The sequence below is a fragment of the Myotis davidii genome, unplaced genomic scaffold (assembly GCF_000327345.1).
Source record: "Myotis davidii unplaced genomic scaffold, ASM32734v1 scaffold395, whole genome shotgun sequence".
NCBI classification, from domain to species: domain Eukaryota; kingdom Metazoa; phylum Chordata; class Mammalia; order Chiroptera; family Vespertilionidae; genus Myotis; species Myotis davidii.
Genome location: NW_006287904.1, coordinates 2,293,373 through 2,310,551, shown reverse-complemented (window position 1 = coordinate 2,310,551; position 17,179 = coordinate 2,293,373). Strand labels below are relative to the sequence as shown.

General features: G+C 41.3%; 1 protein-coding gene and 1 long non-coding RNA gene across 6 annotated transcripts in view; one reads left to right on the top strand and one right to left on the bottom strand.

Annotated features, from left to right (window-relative positions):
* UBP1 (upstream binding protein 1 (LBP-1a)) overlaps positions 1 to 17,179 on the top strand; it is a 39,171-nt gene that overhangs the window by 17,241 nt on the left and 4,751 nt on the right. For 2 of the 5 annotated variants that reach the window (XM_015561263.1, XM_015561265.1), the window contains 8 exons: positions 1,580 to 1,732; positions 1,831 to 1,941; positions 2,385 to 2,492; positions 8,492 to 8,595; positions 10,952 to 11,006; positions 11,242 to 11,335; positions 14,502 to 14,592; positions 15,342 to 15,460. In XM_015561263.1, the coding sequence (XP_015416749.1) occupies positions 1,580 to 1,732; positions 1,831 to 1,941; positions 2,385 to 2,492; positions 8,492 to 8,595; positions 10,952 to 11,006; positions 11,242 to 11,335; positions 14,502 to 14,592; positions 15,342 to 15,460 (835 nt within the window). Of the gene's footprint in view, positions 1 to 1,579; positions 1,733 to 1,830; positions 1,942 to 2,384; positions 2,493 to 8,491; positions 8,596 to 10,951; positions 11,007 to 11,241; positions 11,336 to 14,501; positions 14,593 to 14,750; positions 14,882 to 15,107; positions 15,180 to 15,341; positions 15,461 to 17,179 lie in introns of those variants that run through there. The other 3 variants (XR_001513159.1, XR_001513158.1, XM_015561264.1) reach the window with 3 other exon arrangements.
* Positions 13,485 to 14,495, bottom strand: LOC107182449. The gene is made up of 2 exons (XR_001513160.1): positions 13,911 to 14,495; positions 13,485 to 13,693 (listed from the first exon to the last, which is right to left on the bottom strand). It is a non-coding gene; the product is annotated as an uncharacterized LOC107182449 (long non-coding RNA).

The following is a 17,179-nucleotide window of genomic DNA, read 5'->3' as shown; positions in this document are numbered from 1 at the left end:
TATATATACCATAAAACCCATGGTAATTCTAATACCCAGGATGTTCAGATTTGTAAGTGGAAAGATTAAAAATACTGAGCAGGGCCCTAGCTGGTTTGGCTCAGTGGATAGAGCGTCGGCCTGCGGATTGAAGGGTCCCAGGTTCGATTCCAGTCAAGGGTACATGTCCGGTTTGTGGGCTTGATTCCCAGTGGGGGGTGTGCAGGAGGCAGCCGATCAATGATTCTCTCGCATCATTGATGTTTCTATCTTTCTCTCCCTCTCCCTTTTTCTCTGAAGTCAATAAAAGTATATTTAAAAATATACTGAGTGATAATCTTACGTAGAAAAAACATACTGCTTAATTGCTGACCAGCCTATGTAGACTGTAGTTTTTGTGAATAGTAAAGAATCTGGTATTTTGAATTTTTGTGCTCTGGCAAATACTATCTTCCATTAATTAGTAGTCACTAGGAACATGGTTCGTATTCGTTGAATATTTTCTCACACTGTTTGTCTAACAGGATAACTAGATGTACAGTGAGTGAAAGAGGTAGGAGCTGGCCTTATATATCAGGTAGTGCACAGTATCCTGCAGAGATCAGTTTTCACTTTGAGAGTCACTAGGAGATAGGATGTGTATTACAGGATGTGTAATAGTCAGAAATTATCAAGACCTGTTTACTGATCCTGTGAAGTATCCTAACGCTGTCTCCATGGTGGTATTAGGAGAGGGTACAGAGTGATGGAAGATGAGTATTGCCCTTAGGACCTTTGGAAGGATTGACAGAAGAGTCTCTGTAAAAAAAAAAAATCAATACAATATATTAAAAAATAAATAAATAAAAGATGTGGCGGAAAAAAGTGTACTGTTTTAAAATTCTGTTAGCAACATTCTAATGCTGAAATTTTCAAATCACAAAAGAGAATAAGAAGAATGAATTCTCTGTGTACTCATCACCTTTCAACAGTTATTAGTAGTTTCCCCCTTTTAAGTTATTGATGGAATACTTTAAAGCAACTCTCAGGCATTTCATGTCAACCATAAGTACATTGGGTCGTGACCCACAGGTTGAGAACCGCTGGTTTAGATGGCTACAGGTAAGAAGTGGTGGGCTTTCTGGGCCGTGGAAGTTCCCCAGGCAAAAGTATTCCAAGTTGATGGAGGTTGGAGTAACAGTAAGATGATTGGTATTTTGCAATAGAGCGCAACAGTGGAAGCTTTGAATGATGAGCTCAAGGTTGCTGTGGATTGAGCCACATGCAAGGCTTAGCTGAGCCTGAGAGCAGTATGCGGTCTGGAGTGGAGGTAGGGAAGTAGGCAGGAAGCCTCTGTACTGCTGTACCCATGGTCACAGCAAGTTCTTCCTTAGAGGAGAGGCTTTGGAATCGGGGAAGAGCTCTTTCCCAGAGAGTTCAGAAAGGATCGGCTGGCTTTGTGAAAGGAAAACCATATATTAGCAGCAATCAGAAATTCCTAACAGACACTTGGCTAAGATGTGGGAGTTTGTTTTAAAGGGCCTTACATTTATAGCGGTGACAGGGCATCCAGAGGGACAAACCAGTGGATGGTACTTTGAATCCATCTCCAATTGTCCAGGTGCACTGCATCAGCACAGAATTTACTCCACGGAAGCATGGAGGTGAAAAGGGAGTGCCTTTCAGGATCCAGGTTGACACCTTTAAGCAGAATGAAAATGGAGAATATACAGATCATCTGCACTCAGCTAGCTGCCAAATCAAAGTTTTTAAGGTAAGAGACGGAAACCAGGCTTCCAGTAATGAAAGCCCAGTTTTGCTTATAAAGTTGTTTGGAACCTGGTGGACAAAGTAATCTACTTTGTTTTTCAGCCTAAAGGTGCAGACCGGAAGCAAAAAACTGACCGAGAGAAGATGGAGAAGAGAACTGCTCACGAAAAAGAAAAGTATCAGCCATCCTATGATACCACAATCCTCACAGAGGTAATGCAGAGCAGCATTTTGGTGTTTGGAGAGAAGCAGAGGTTTGAATATTAGCACTATTTATAAGGATGAGCTTTGCCAAGAAGGGGTTGGGGTAGGTTGGGGGGTAGTTTGACATATTCTTGTGAAATTTGTGGGGGAAATATATTATTTAAATTCTGGGATTTTAATGGATTAGTTTCCTGGGTGGGATCTTGAATGAAGATGCTGAAATCCCAATCAGGTCTTAGAAACAGACCTTAAAAACCTTGAAGTTGACTAGAGATTAAACCGGGGCCTAGAAAGTTTGATTTTTGTCACTGCTGGGGTTTTGCATTTTCTTTAACTTTGAATCCTGCTAATCATGCAATTGTTTAATTGGACTGCAGAGACATAAAACAGGGTATTGGATCTTTCTTTGTATAATGAAAAGACATTGATCCCAATCTTTGGTGTTTGTCCAGATGAGGCTTGAGCCTATAATTGAAGATGCAGTTGAACATGAGCAGAAAAAGTCCAGCAAGCGGACTTTGCCAGCAGACTACGGTGATTCTCTGGCAAAGCGAGGCAGTGTAAGGGACTTCTGCTTCTCCTTTCATTGTGCAAGAAACCTTGTGCAGTGTTAGATATAGGACCTACTTCCACTGAAAAGTAAAGCCAAATTTGTTTTTGATGTCCTTGTCTTGATTTAATTTGCTTTTGTTTAGACTTCCTGCTTTCTGTTTGTTCCTCGCTGAGGAAAATTTCCTAAATCTAACACTTTAAAAACAAAGTTGACCTTATTGGGTGGTTTTGGAGGGAAAAATGACACTCAGAAATGTGTTCCCTCCCTGTCTCCTTCCCTTTCTCCCTCCCTCCTCGGCACACACACTTCCTTTAAGAGCACTGAAATTAATTAAAAATACATTCTTTAGTAAAATAGTTATCATTTTTGTTTAATTTTAAAGGGTGTTGCTTCCTCATGTGTATAACTGATAAGAAAATTTCATGGCTATTTAGAGAAATGATGGCAGCAAGCTTGACATTAACATACGCAATACTTTGTGTCACATTTCCCTGCATGTAGTGTAAGAATGTGTGTCTGTGCTTTTAAAAGCCTGTTTGGCAGCACTGGTAGGAAAATGGCCTTGACCACATCAGTGTTCCTCTCTGCAATGCACTGTGAACTTGCATTGCATCATGAACTTGTGCTTCAGGCCAGAGCAGTGCACCTTTCTATATTCAGATCCGGATCCCCCCAACATACACCCAGGAGATTTTTGGCTGAATATGAGTTTTCTCTGCTTGAGCATAGCAAATTCTTCCTTTATGACACAACTCTCCATCTAACAATCTAGATCAGCTATATATCCACAGTAAATGTAAACACAGAGCATTAAACCTTTTCTTATGTAGCTGTATTAATGGCTACACTATCATTGCAGTCTTCATCCTATCAAGGTACCAAAAATGGAATTTTTCACTCTTAAACGTGTCTAATTATTTGTAGACTACAAAAGTCACAAGCACAATCACTAGAACATCATTTCCAAGTTAAAAGCATTGACTGAAAATGTTTTAAATGCTTCTCTGTACAATAAATCTGAAAGGATGGTGAGCACACTTGTTGCATTTTAACTGGTTTTTTAATGCCAGTCAAAGGTTGTATGGAACAACTATATACTCCATCCCATTTTGTTTTTAGCCTCTTCTGATTTCCCAGCTGAAGAATCACAAGTGGTTCTTACATTTTTGGGGGGGTGGGGGTGGGGGGTGGGAATCCTGATAACTCGAATCACTTTCCACTTTTTTTAAAAAACTACTTCACTAATTAAAAGGAGTGGGTTCTCATAATAAATTAAATCTATTCGAGCCCAGAGCTAATCTGAAGATGGTAAAATTATTATTAAATTATTAATGACTCAAGTCTAAAGTATGCAAAACGTCAGCAGTTCATTGGCCTGGGATTTCACATCTTCCTTGTGTGTGTTGCTTGCTGCCCCGGGCTGCATTTGTTTTGGTATTCCCTAGGGTGGTTAGAGCTCCTCTTGGAAACCTGTTTTAAAAAGGAAAGTCTGCAGCATTTCATTGTTTCAGGTGCCTGCAGAGGAAGGCAACGTTTTTCTTAGTGTTGGATAGCTGCAGTTGGCTGTCGGTAGAGGGATATCCAGACTCACCTGTTAAAGTTCAAAGGTGCTGTGGGAAATGGTCCCACATGGAATGGAGGCACTGTGGTTGGTTCCTCAGAGCTACTGCACAACAAAACCCTTACTTGGTGTGTCTGTTTCTTTGCCTCTGAGCTGTATTTTACTGACTCAAATCAGGGGTGCCGATTTCTGCAGTCTCAGGTGGGTCGTCATTTTCTAGTCCCCCTGAGGAGGGACTCTGTTCCCAGTGCACCAGAGCGTGCAGTGACTATAAGCGTGCAGGGTAGGTAATGGATTACAGGTTGCCTTCAGGAACACAGGCCCTGCACCTTTGCGTGCTTTTAAAGACAGGGCAGAATGACCAGGTAGAAGAAACAAAGTATTCCTTGGTAGCCTCTACCCTTCTGGGTTGAGACTGCTAGAGAAAGCTATGAAACACAGCCAGGCAGGTCTTGGTGCTTGGTGGCCATTATAGAACTTGGAATCCGTTCTTTTCTAAAAGTAGAGGCTTCGCCATAAAACCAGCTTTCATTGAACACTAGTTTTGTACTGCTGGGTGAATCGAGTCTCTTATTTATTGGGCAAGTTTTAGATGTCAGCTATTAACAGCTCTACTTCTCTGCTGCTAAGAGTCTAGATGTGTAAGTGAAAATAGATATGTTTATGAAGTTTCAGGCAATTTGGTGTCGCTGTCGCTGCTCTGCCATACTAACCTGAAACTTCTGATCGCTTCATTTCCTCGGTAGACAGGTAAAAATTACAAGGCAGATTTTGGGAGGCTTGACGTTAAAAGGTTTATATTATTTTGCTGTTATCCTTGTTAATGGTGGTATTTAGTATCTGAGGACGACAGTGTAGCAAGATCTTCTGGGTAGTGGAGATGGCTATGAGCATGGCATACCCGTAGTTATTTGATCTGTCTGTTAGCTCACATGCTCTTAGGTTCCTCAAACTGTATAAGCTGAGGAGGTAACTACTTTGTAAGGTGGAAAGTAAAAGAATGGGCCTTGTTGTGTGAGGTTTTTAGTGAAATGCTGTCCAGCCAGTAAATTCCTTTTTTTTTTTTTTTTTTGGAAAGTTGATAGTAGTAGAAACGATAAGTACATCATCATTTTCCCCATTTTTGAAGGGGGCAGTTGTAAATAATAAGATTCGGGGTTTCTGTTTTATTTTCCTTGTATCAGTGCTTCTGATGGCTGTCAGTTGCTTTAAGCTCTTGTAACCATTGGAGAGACTTCCTTTCTGCCCCAGAGTGCTGCACAGCCTTTTAGCTCCTTCACACTAATGGTCATGACTCTTCCATCGTCAAAGAATTTTTAAGAAAGAATATACTCCTTTCCACATTTTTAGGTTGACATCTGAAAGTTTTCATCATACATTTAAATCATTGCAAAAGGAGACCATTTTCTGACGTAATGAGTGTTTGCATTTAAAATTTAAGATAATTTACATTGCTTTTTGAAGTGTATTCTGTGGACTCCACTACCATAGCAATTTGACACCCACCATTGTTCGTTTTAAAAGTTCATGAAAGTTTACTCTGCTTTACCTTCTTGATCTGTTTTCTCTTCTACTCCCCTTAAATGGTTTTACCATGATATGACATACTATTATGCCTGAAAATGTTTTAATTATCACCCTAATAATTTTATCATATATATATATATATATATAGAGAGAGAGAGAGAGAGAGAGAGAGAAATTTAATTTTTAAAATTTCCTGTGACCATAGGCTCTCAGTCAGTTGAAAAATTTAAATTTTATTATTGGTACCAACTTATCAAAACAACAAATCATAGAAATTATTATTATTTTTAAATATATTTCTTTATTGACTTCAGAGAGGAAGGGAGAAAGAGAGATAGAAACATCAATGATGAGAGAATCATTGATTGGCTGCCTCCTGCACACCCCCTACTGGGGATTGAGCCCGCAACCCAGGCATGTGCCCTTTGCCGGAATCGAACCTGGGACCCTTCAGTCCGCAGGCTGATGCTCCATCCACTGAGCAAAGCCGGCTAGGGCAAAAATTATTTTTTTTAATCCTCATCCAAGGATATGTGTGCTTTTTTTTTCATTGATTCTAGAGAGAAAGAGAGAGAGATCTTGATGTGAGAAACATTGATCAGTTGCCTTCCGAATGTGCTCCAACTAGGAATCTAATCCAAGACCCTTCGGTGCGTGGGATGACACTTGAACCACTGAGCCAAACCAGGCAGGGCCATGCAGATTTTGTTGAGAATTTTTTAAATATAAAAATAGAAGTGTTATTGGAAATACATCTCAGAACAGAACCTAACTAATTCTAGATTTTTTTATAGGTAAGAAAAAGATTATTTAGATATTTATTTTCCTTTCGACAGTGTCTTTCAGGTCTTGAAGTTCCTTTTGCGTTATCTGCCAAATATCCCAGTGATGGATTTTATATGACCCTAATAGATTATTTCAGTACTGTGTCAGCTGATGGTAGATCCCCCAGAATTGTTTTGAAAGCAAATAATTGTAAGCTACCAGAAACACAGAGAAGAATTTTTTTTAAAATTTTTGGGTTTTTTTTAGGGCCAAAAGAAATATTTATTAACCCACAGACTTTTTTTTTTTATTGAACTTAGTGGGGTGACCAATAAAATTATATAGGTTTCAGGTGCATAATTCCACATCATCTGTATACACTATATTGTGTTTTCACCACCCCAAGTCAAGTCTTCTAAAACCACTTATCCCCGCCAAGACCGGTTTGGCTCAGTGGATAGAGCGTCGGCCTGCGGACTGAAGGGTCCCGGGTTCGATTCTGGTCAGGGGCATGTACTTTGGTTGCGGGCATATCCCCGGTGGGGGATGTGCAGGAGGCAGCTGATCGATGTTTCTCTCTCATCGGTGTTTCTAACTCTCTATCTCTCTCCCTTCCTCTCTGTAAAAAATCAATAAAATATATTTTAAAAAAACCAAAAAACCATTTATCCCCTCATATCCTCTAACTCACCATTTTTAGAGTCGTGTACTTTTTTTTTTAAATATATTTTATTGATTTTTTACAAGGAGGAAGGGAGAGTTAGAAACATGGATGAGAGAGAAACATCGATCAGCTGTCTCCTGCACACCCCCTACTGGGGATGTGCCTGCAACCAAGGTACATGCCCTTGACGGAATTGAACCTGGGACCCTTCAGTCCACAGGCCAGTGCTCTATCCACCCAGCCAAACTGGCTAGGGCAGAGTCAGGTACTTTCTTAGTATCTACCCTAAATCTTTGAATAAATCTTGATCATGTGGTATTTATCTGCTCTCCAGTTCCATCCATGTTGTGGCAAATGGTAAGCGTTCCTTTTTCTTCTTCCTCTTCTTAAAGGATACCTTTCAGCATTTCATATAATGCTGGTTTGGTGGTGATGAACTCCTTTAGCTTTTTCTTATCCGCAAAGCTCTTTATCTGACCTTCTGTTCTGAATGATAGCTTTGCTGGATAAAGTAATCTTGGTTGCAGGTTCTTGCTATTCATCACTTTGAATATTTCTTGCCACTCTCTTCTGGCCTGCATGGTTTCTGTTGAGAAATCAGCTGACAGTCGTATGGGAGAATCTTATACCCCCATGGATAGCCATCATGAGATCTGAAGCCTTTTTTGCGAAAAGTAGGAGAAGAGTGACTATGAAAGGGGACCTTTGAAACCAGGGGCATCCTCAGGCAGATTAGTTTTAGGAAGAATATGTGGGGTGAGTGATGGGATTCCCTCCATAGCTCAGGCTTGAAGATTTTTACTTGACACCTTGCTGTCCTGTGAGCATGCTTTTGACGTTGATGTGTCTTTGTAGCTGTGTGCTATCTTTAGTCAGAATTGTGTCTAGAGCTGAAAAATACTTTAGTTCACTATGCCTTGTCCAGAAAATACAAGAAATACACATGTGGATAGGTAGGTATAGGCAGTACCATACACAGGTGTTTTTGGTACTGGAATGGTCTCGGCTTACTTGGGGATTATTAATCCTAGAGAAATGAAGGAAGCAGGTGGGTACTGGTGAGGGTAGAAGGAGCACTAGGTAAGACAGGCATTGTCTTGGTCACCGTGTGATGTCAGATGTTGCTTATGAATCCTTCTTGTCTTTGCTATTCTTAAACCTTGATAAGCACCTTTTGGAGAATTGATAAAGAGGGAGGCAAAAAGTTCTTGACAGCAAATTGTATATAAATATACATTTAAAATGATGACGTTTTGCTGCTATCATCACTTCTGGGCTTCCCTAAAATTAATCAGTATCTAGACACATAGCAGGTGAAATTTTTCCTTGCCACATAGAAGGAAATATATGTTCCCATACCATTGCTTGATGAGTGTCAGGTGTCTTGTGTTTTATAATCTTGTTTGGCCAGACTAGATTGTGAAATACAAAGTATTCTTCCACACCCTTTAAAAGCATATTGTTAATGTATTTTTGTTTCTATCCTTAGTGTTCTCCGTGGCCGGACACCCCCACAGCCTATGTGACTAACAGTCCCTCCACAGCGCCCACGTTCACCTCCCCACAGCAGAGCACCTGCAGCGTCCCAGACAGGTATCTGCTTTGTGTCCTCGTGTGCCTGCAGCTGACTGATGCTCATGCTCCTTTGTTCCCCTTTCTCTCAATTTACAGCTACCTTTCCACTTGTTTATCTGACGCATGTGGTCATGGGAAATAACCTCCTCCATTTCAAGGGAAATCACTTCTTCACCTGCCCGCCTTTTCCTCCTGGCCCTTTGTGCCTCACACACTCACAGACTATGGAAGTTGTAGAAGGGGGCATTTCAAGATATATTCTTTCTGAGATAAAAAGAACATTAATGCGGTTCATGGACAGAGAAAGAACAATGACATTTTTAAAAAAAATATTTTATTGATTTTTTACAGAGAAGAAGGGAGAGAGGGATAGAGAGCCAGAAACATCGATGAGAGAAATCGATCAGCTGCCTCCTGCACGCCCCCCACTGGGGATGTGCCCGCAACCAAGGTACATGCCCTTGACCGGAATCAACCTGGGACCCTTCAGTCCGCAGGCTGATGCTCTATCCACTGAGCCAAACCGGTTCGGCAGAACAATGAGATTTTAAGGTGAAACTATGAATAAGTTAAGATTGCAATCATTATAAAGTACATTTGTCTTTAATTAGATGCTCACCATACTACACAAGGGTTATTTCTCTGCTCCATTTCTTCTCCTAATAGATAAACTCTTTTTTTTTTTAATAACTCTTTAACCTTAAAGAACTTAAGTGCCTTTAGAAATGGGAATGGTGGACTTTGTTCTACTCTTTGGCCTTGATGTGCAAATCAGCGTCTCGTGAGCAGCGGGTAGGAGCAGGAGCTGTGGATCAGGCTTCTCGAAGTGCTGCAGCGATGTCCCGAGGAGACGTTGCATTGTTAGGGGTTGGCTGAAGGAATAGTAACAGTCAGATCAGAACTTCCCTGTTGATAAGCAGGTTTCGGCCCCACCTCCTAATACTATCTGTCACACTGTGGATAAGGGTTCAATATACGATTTTGAGGGGACACAAGCATGCTTTTCCCCTGAGATGGAAAAGCTGATGAGGCAGCCTTTTAAGTTATTGTGCTTTAAGAGTAGAAAAACAATGTTGGGCTCAGAGACCAGGAGACCAGCATGTTGCCATGTAGAGGGCTCTTCTTTCGGTCAAGTCCAGCCTGAATCATCTTAGAAAACAATTACGATATTAGGATAAGCTGTGAATTGACGTACTCACTAATTAACTGGCTACTTCTGAGAGCCCACTGTGCACCCAGCACTGTTCCAGGGGCTGTGACATTTAAATGACAAATTCCTCTCTGAGGAGTTTAAGTTCCAGTGGATAGAGGAGGATACTGAACAATCAACATAATAAACCCAAGTAAAACTTTCGTACGAGTGCTAAGAAAGGAGTCAGAGCCAGACCAGGGAGGGGGCTGCATCCGCTGTGCAGTTGGTTCTCATTTTCCTTTTACCTTTGAAACAAAAGGATAGTGGTATGCTATTTTTTCTTTGTTCTCTTGAATTCTGCCCTCTAATAATGGATAAATGTATTAAAAGGGATATCATTTTGATTTAGGATTATCATACCAATCCTTATAGCTCATTGTTTTCTTAAAGTAGATTTTTTTTTTGCAGCTACTTTCAATTGTTTATCTTTCTTGATTTCTCATTTTCCTCCCAACTAAAATGAATGAGTGTCCTTCATTTTCCTGTTAACTTGGAGATAATTGGAGCCCTTTGATTTCATAGAACTAGAATCTTTTACTATCACAGATGGAGAAAGAAAAGGCAAAAATTAAGAAAGTCTTCTGTCTTAATCTCATCATATTCACCCCTGACCAATTGTGAAATGCACATAATTGATTTCAGAGAGGAAGGGAGAGGGAGAGATAGAAAGATCAATGATGAGAGAGAATCATCGATTGGCTTCCTCCTGCCTGCCCCCCATGGGGATCAAGCCCACAACCTGGGCATGTGCCCTTAACCGGGATTGAACCTGGGACCCTTCACAGGCCAAACAAGCAAGGGCTGTGCCAACATTTTTTTTTTTAATATGTATTTTATTGATTTTTTAAAGAGAGAAAGGGAGAGGGATAGAGAATTAGAAACATTGATGAGAGAGAAACATCGATCAGCTGCCTCCTGTGCACCCCCTACTGGGGATGTGCCCGAAACCAAGGTACACGCCCTTGACAGGAATCAAACCTGGGCCCTTCAGCCCGCTAGCCAACGTTCTATCCACTGAGCCAAACTGGCTAGGGCTGTGCCAACATTTTTATTGCAAATTTATATTGCTCTCTCACACAGTATTTTTTTTAAGTTTACTTAATTTTAATAGCCTTTAATGTCTTGATTTTATATAAATAATAACCATAACCATCTTTTCCTTCCCCTCTTCCTTTTCCCCAGCAATTCTTCTTCCCCAAATCATCAGGGAGATGGAGTTTTGCAAACCTCTAGTGAAGTAAGTGTCTTGTTCCTCGAACTCTCACATGCTTCCAGGGCCTGTATTTTTAAGGCTCTGACAGAGGCTGGAGTCGGCGGTTGGGTTACTGAGTGCTCCTGGGGTGTTCTTGTACATCAGACTTGGAGGATTTCTGTGTTTTGTTTCAATGTTCTTTATAACATGCTTAGAGGCCTGGGTTATGTTTTTATAGGTTTGAATAGTTTCTTCTATTTATATTCATTTTCTTTAATAGCAGCTTCAGCCTTCAGCCACCACCCAGGAAACACAGCAGTGGCTGCTCAAAAACAGATTTTCTTCCTACACAAGACTGTTTTCCAATTTTTCAGGTATGTTTGTGTGTGTGTGTATACACATGTACATGTGTACATTTTGTTTGTCTCTGTACTTTCTGTTAACCTTATTTTTTTTAATGTTGAAATAATTATAAATTCATAAGATGCTGTTAAAACACGTCCCAGGAAGTCCCGTGTTCCTAGCACCCAGTTCCCCCCAGAGGTAATACTTTGCACACCTGTTGTACACTATCAAAATTACGAAACTGACATCAGTACAATCTACTTCCTCACCAGTTCTGTGTGCCCTCGTTTGTGTACAGGCACATTTAGTTCGATGCAGTTTTTTCATTTAATAACTTTTTATTTTGAAATAATTTTTTCTTTACAGTAAGTTGCAAAGATAGTGCAGAGATGCTCCAGGGTACCATTCACTCACATAATTACAGTACAATATCCAGATCATGAAATTGACATTGGTGCGCTGTGTATATGTAGTTCTGTGTCATATATCACATGCATAGATTTGTATAACCACCACTGAAGATACGATGAGAGGTATGCCATCACAGGGATTTCCCTTATGCAGCCCTAAACCCCCACCCCTCATCTCTCATCCCTGGCAACCATTAATCTGTTCTCTGTCCCTATGATTTTGGCATTTTAATGTTATATAAATGGAATCATACAGTATGTGACCTGTTGAGATTGGCTTTCTTTTCACTCAGTGTAATGTCTCTCCAAGTGGTTGTGTGTATCAGTAGTTTGCTCCTCGTTATTGCTGTGTAGTATTGCATAACATGAACTGCTCAGGGATGGTTTTTATAGTATTTAGTGTAGTCTTGCATAGTAAGCGAAGAGAATATTTACTGGGGTTTTAACAGGGATTAAGCTGTGCAACAGGAGAAAACTATTTAGAGGGACAGTAATAGATACGCCAGGTGGGAGATTTTTCCCAAACATATTTGGCCCTGGGACCGTTTTCCTACAAAACACTGACCAGCATGTCCTGAGAAACACTGGGCCACAGGAAAGTGCCTGCAGTGCTGTGGTCTGTGGTTATACACATGCAGCTTGAGCCTTTTAAGAGGACAGAACGTGTGCACATACCCGGCCAATAGGAAAGCTTGATTTCACAAAGAACATGGCTTCCTTTTGTATGGGCCATTTCCTGCTATGCTTATGATGATTAGTCATTCACATACAGCTTTTTATCTCTCTGAAGTACTGGATGAAAAGTCATGTCCTACCAGCCACATTTCTGTGATTAAGCAGAAACTGGAAATTTAAAAATTTCAGTATGTGAGAGGGAAACACATCTTGAACTCCCATAAAGAAGACAGGTGGTCCTAACTGGTTTTGCTCAGTGGATAGAGCGTTGACCTGCGGACTGAGGGGTCCCAGGTTCAATTTCAGTCAAAGGCACATACCCGGGGTTTGGCCTTGATCCCGAGGAGAGGGCATGCAGGAGGCAGCCAATCAATGATTCTCTCCCATCATTGATTTTTCTTTCTCTCTCTCCCTTCCTCTCTGAAATCAATAAAAACATATTTAAAAAAAGAAGACGACAGATGAGTAAAACCAGCATAAAAACTCTAACCCTTGGAGCTGAGGGAAGGCCTAGGTTATGCCTGTTAGATTAGACAGGTACATATTTCCATCTAGAGAGTACTAAGCTCTTTCTACTCTGACCAGTGACCACGTGGCTTGGCCTCTGGCCTTTGCCCTGTGAGCTTCCCAACAATAGAATGGTGAGGAGGAGATTGAGTTCCTGCTCTGAGCCTCCTGGACATTCACATTTTGTAGAGGGCTGTGCACATGAGTATCTGTCCAGTTCTGTGGAGGGTTAAGGATGTGCACACACCGTCTCTGGTCACAACTGGGAGCCTTGTTTTCAGAGGTGTAGAGTTGGTCCCAGAGAGATGAGAGAGCCTGTCTTTGTTTAACTGACTCCATCAATGCTAGTGCCTCACAAGAAGTGCTTTATTTCTTTTACAAACTGGTAAAGTTATTAGGCTCTCACATTCAAGCCCTCAAAAAAAGAAAGATAACCCCATTATCTAGCCGCATAGGTAAGTGGATATTTGTCATGGAAGTCATGCCTTAATCCCAGAGGGCATCTCATTTCTCCCAGTAAACTACATCTTGAGTGTTAATAAAAGGGGCAAAAAAACCCCAAAGACTACGGGATACATTCACACATAAAAAGTAGAGAGAAGAAATGATGAACTCATGTAACCATCTCCAGCTTCAGAAATGACCAGCTTTACTGATCAGTCTTATTCTCAGCCTCTCCCTCTCCCCTTTTCTGTTGTAGTTTACAGCAAATCTAGATAATGTCGTTTACACTTACCAAATATTTGTGGGGAAATCTTACAGTTTATTACTGTTTCTGTACCATGCTTCAGACCACTGTACCGATTTTTAGGTAATTTCCACACAAAGGTGGAATATTGGCACTAGATGAAAGGTAGACCTATTTTCTACAATGTCTCCAAGTTCCATTTTATTCTAACCACTTGTTTGCATGTAACTAACATTTTTCTGTATCATGTTGGTTTTTTCTCTTTAATGCTCAGGAGCCCAGGTATAGGGGACAGTTAGGTTCAGGGCCTCAGGTCTGGTGGACTTAACACTGGCTGCTGTTACAGAATGCTTGACTTGACATTGCTTGGTGCAGAGAGAGGCCTGCCTACACCTAGGTGTCCTTCCAACTCATGTTACTTTAGGCAAGTTCCCAAAACTCTGGACTTACATTTTCTTTTTTTGTAAAATAAAAGATTGGTCTGGGTGAACTCAAGGTAAATTATCTGAGGTCAGAATCATGTTTATCCACACAATGACCACACAGCCAGAATACAGACGGTGAAATCCTGTGTTGGCACAGACACTCCTTTCGGGCCCTGCTCATTGTTCTGATTTATCAGCCTCTGGGCTTCTAAGCTCCTTCTTCATACAGGACATGGAAGAGCCAGCACTTTCTTTGGCTCTGAGAAACAGGTGTGTGTGTATGTGTGTTGTCTTTTGTTGGGTATATTATATACACAGGAGACCTGTGATGGTTGTGTGTGTGTCTGTGTGTGTCTATTCTTTGTGTATACACAGGAGACTGTGATGGTTTTGAAGGACATCTAACTGTGAAGACAGATGTCATAAAGCTGCCAATCTGCTAGTTCTTTTTCCATTTCTTTGAGAGGAATCTCTTTATGCTATTCTCCAGGTGCCGACTTATTAAAACTGACAAAGGAAGATTTAGTACAAATTTGTGGTGCAGCCGATGGAATTCGGCTGTATAATTCACTGAAGTCAAGGTAAAATACTGTGTTTAAAAGGAATGTCTTATGTACCTTTCCTTGTGTGGGGACCGGGGCAGAATGGGTTTCCGCACTGGGTTGGCGTGTGCCTGTGTGCGCTGTCGAGCCTCGGCAGCGTCGCGCTCACAAGAAGACTGTTTTGTGTACACCTTCAGGGCAGGCCCAGATTTGATGCAGGCACTGATGAGGGCAGATAGACTGTAAGACTGGTAGAAATGCACATGGGCAGTACTGATTTCTTGAAGACGACTGGGTTTGTTGCCAAGAAAACAAACTTCTCGTTTAGGTGAGCTATACAGAATCTATGGTTTTCAAGGTCATATGACTACTACTAAACAGTTATTAAAAATGTAAACTTCTGATTGTGAATTGAAATGAAAGAACCGTAAACTGCTGGCTTTTTAGATTCATATACTATCATTGCTATTTCTAGACTTGTGTGAGAATTCCATTAAAACTGAATCTTACCGATTTTAAATTGCTGACTTAATCTTGGAACTTAAATTTACCAGCATCTGACAGACCATCTCAGTGGTTTAGAGTCTGGATCATCAGATTAGACCACCTGTGATAGTTGGTGTGAGGTGTGTGTTTTTATATTTTTATTAGTAATTTATTTTGTATAATGAAATAACATTGTAAAGTTCTCATAAGGAAATAGAACTTAGATTCCTGTAGTTGTTATTTATACATGTGGTGAGGCAGCTTTCTCTCCTTGGCTCATGAGTGGCATCTTGTGATTGCAGGTCGGTTAGGCCCCGCTTAACCATCTATGTCTGTCAGGAGCAGCCGGGCAGCTCACTGCTGCAAGGGCAGCAGCAGGCTGCAGGCAGCGGAGCCGAGAATGGCAGTGGGACACCCTACGGTGGGTATGGAGGGTATATCTCAGCTTCCTGTCCCTCTCTCTCTGACACTGAGGTATAACCGGGGCTTTGAAGGACCCCTGTCCCATTAGTTCTGTCGACTTGCTGTTGTGGGAGTCCTGGCAGCAATGAGCTCCAGGGCCAAGTCTTCTGGAGAGTAAGGAACTATCGACCTCAGTTATGTCCGCCACGTGATAGAGCTCTTTTTATATGGCCCTTCACGCCAGAAATATCTAACAAGTGAAAGACTAGCTTGCTGCCTTAAAAAAAAAAATCCTCAGGTGCAATGAGTATGATGACGTTGGCATCTTGACCAGAAAGGAGGAGGGTTGTTTTTTGTTTTGTTTTTTTAATCCATTTTACTGACGGGGAGAAAAGTTAAAATATCACCTGTGTAAAGATGCACCCAGGTGTCAGAGCCGAGTGTGTGGACTTGTCTCAGACAAGCATCTGGCCAGCACTGTGAGCTGTGTCACTAAATACCATTGTCATCCGAGTGCTGGGAGGTGTCCTTGATTGTGTAAGAGAGTGGATCGGGCAGAGATAAAAATCCTGGCCCCTCTCCCCTCCTCATAATACGGTCTGTGGAAGGGGGAAAAAGCATATGTGTTCTCATTTGTAAAGTGAGCATGTGGTCATCTTTCTCTTCTTCCCACATTCTGAAACAAAATAAGGGCAACACACTCAGAACTGTCCAGGGAGAAGTGTGCTATGGAATTCAGAGAGGCAGTTACTTGCCCTAGTATTGCATAGAGCTCTGAAACCCGTGTGGTTTGAATTTTAGTAAAAATCCCAAGGAAAGCATTTACTGTTAGGAGCTTTCCCATTTGGTGTCATTTTGACTTCAAAAGCTGTGAATTATAAGACTAAAGATACCAAGTCTTGGTCTTAAAGGCTAAAAGTTCTGTAGGAGCTCTGCATGGGTCATCAAGCTCTCTCCACCATTTATATATGGTCAGGATTGTCATATTCTGGAAGATATATCCTCAGACATGAGTGTTTGTGGAGGTGTATATGGAAATACAGGCCAACTTAACCCTAGATCAGGGTCAGCAAACTTTTTGTTAAAGGCCAGGTAGGTAGTAGATATTTCAACCTCACAGACTATAGGGCCTTTTTCCCATTCAGCTCTGCATCGTAGCATCAAACACACAGTATGTAGAAGGCAGGTATAACTATGTTCTGATAACATTTCATTTTTCAAAGAACAAATGGAGGGCAGGTTTGGCCCACATAGGCTGTAGTTTGGTGACCCTGCTCTACATCATCTCTATAGTCTTCCCCTAATTATAGTTCCAAATTCTAACCTTTTCATAGTGTATGGATTGGCAGAGGTTCCCCTTGTTTGGGAAAGCAAAGCTCTGGCATTGATATTCCTGATCAATGTTTGGCCTGAATCACTAGTAATTGAGCTGGACCTATAAGAGTCAGACCCACTGCAGATGTGCTGGGTGCTGTGCCAACAGAGCTGCTGCTAGGTTACATGTTCCAGAAAGAAGCACAGGATACTAGGTGGACTGCACCTGGGACCTTCTGTAGAGTAGCAAAAGGCTTCAATGGTCCATACCCTTAGCTTTTCGAGTACTGTCCTTTATTTTTTTTAATTAATTAATTAATTTATTTATTTTATCCTCATCTGTTTTGACCCAAGAAAGGAGAGGCAGGAGGCCGAGAGATGCCAGGGGTGCCCACAGTCCATCTCAGAAACCACAAGCAGAGTG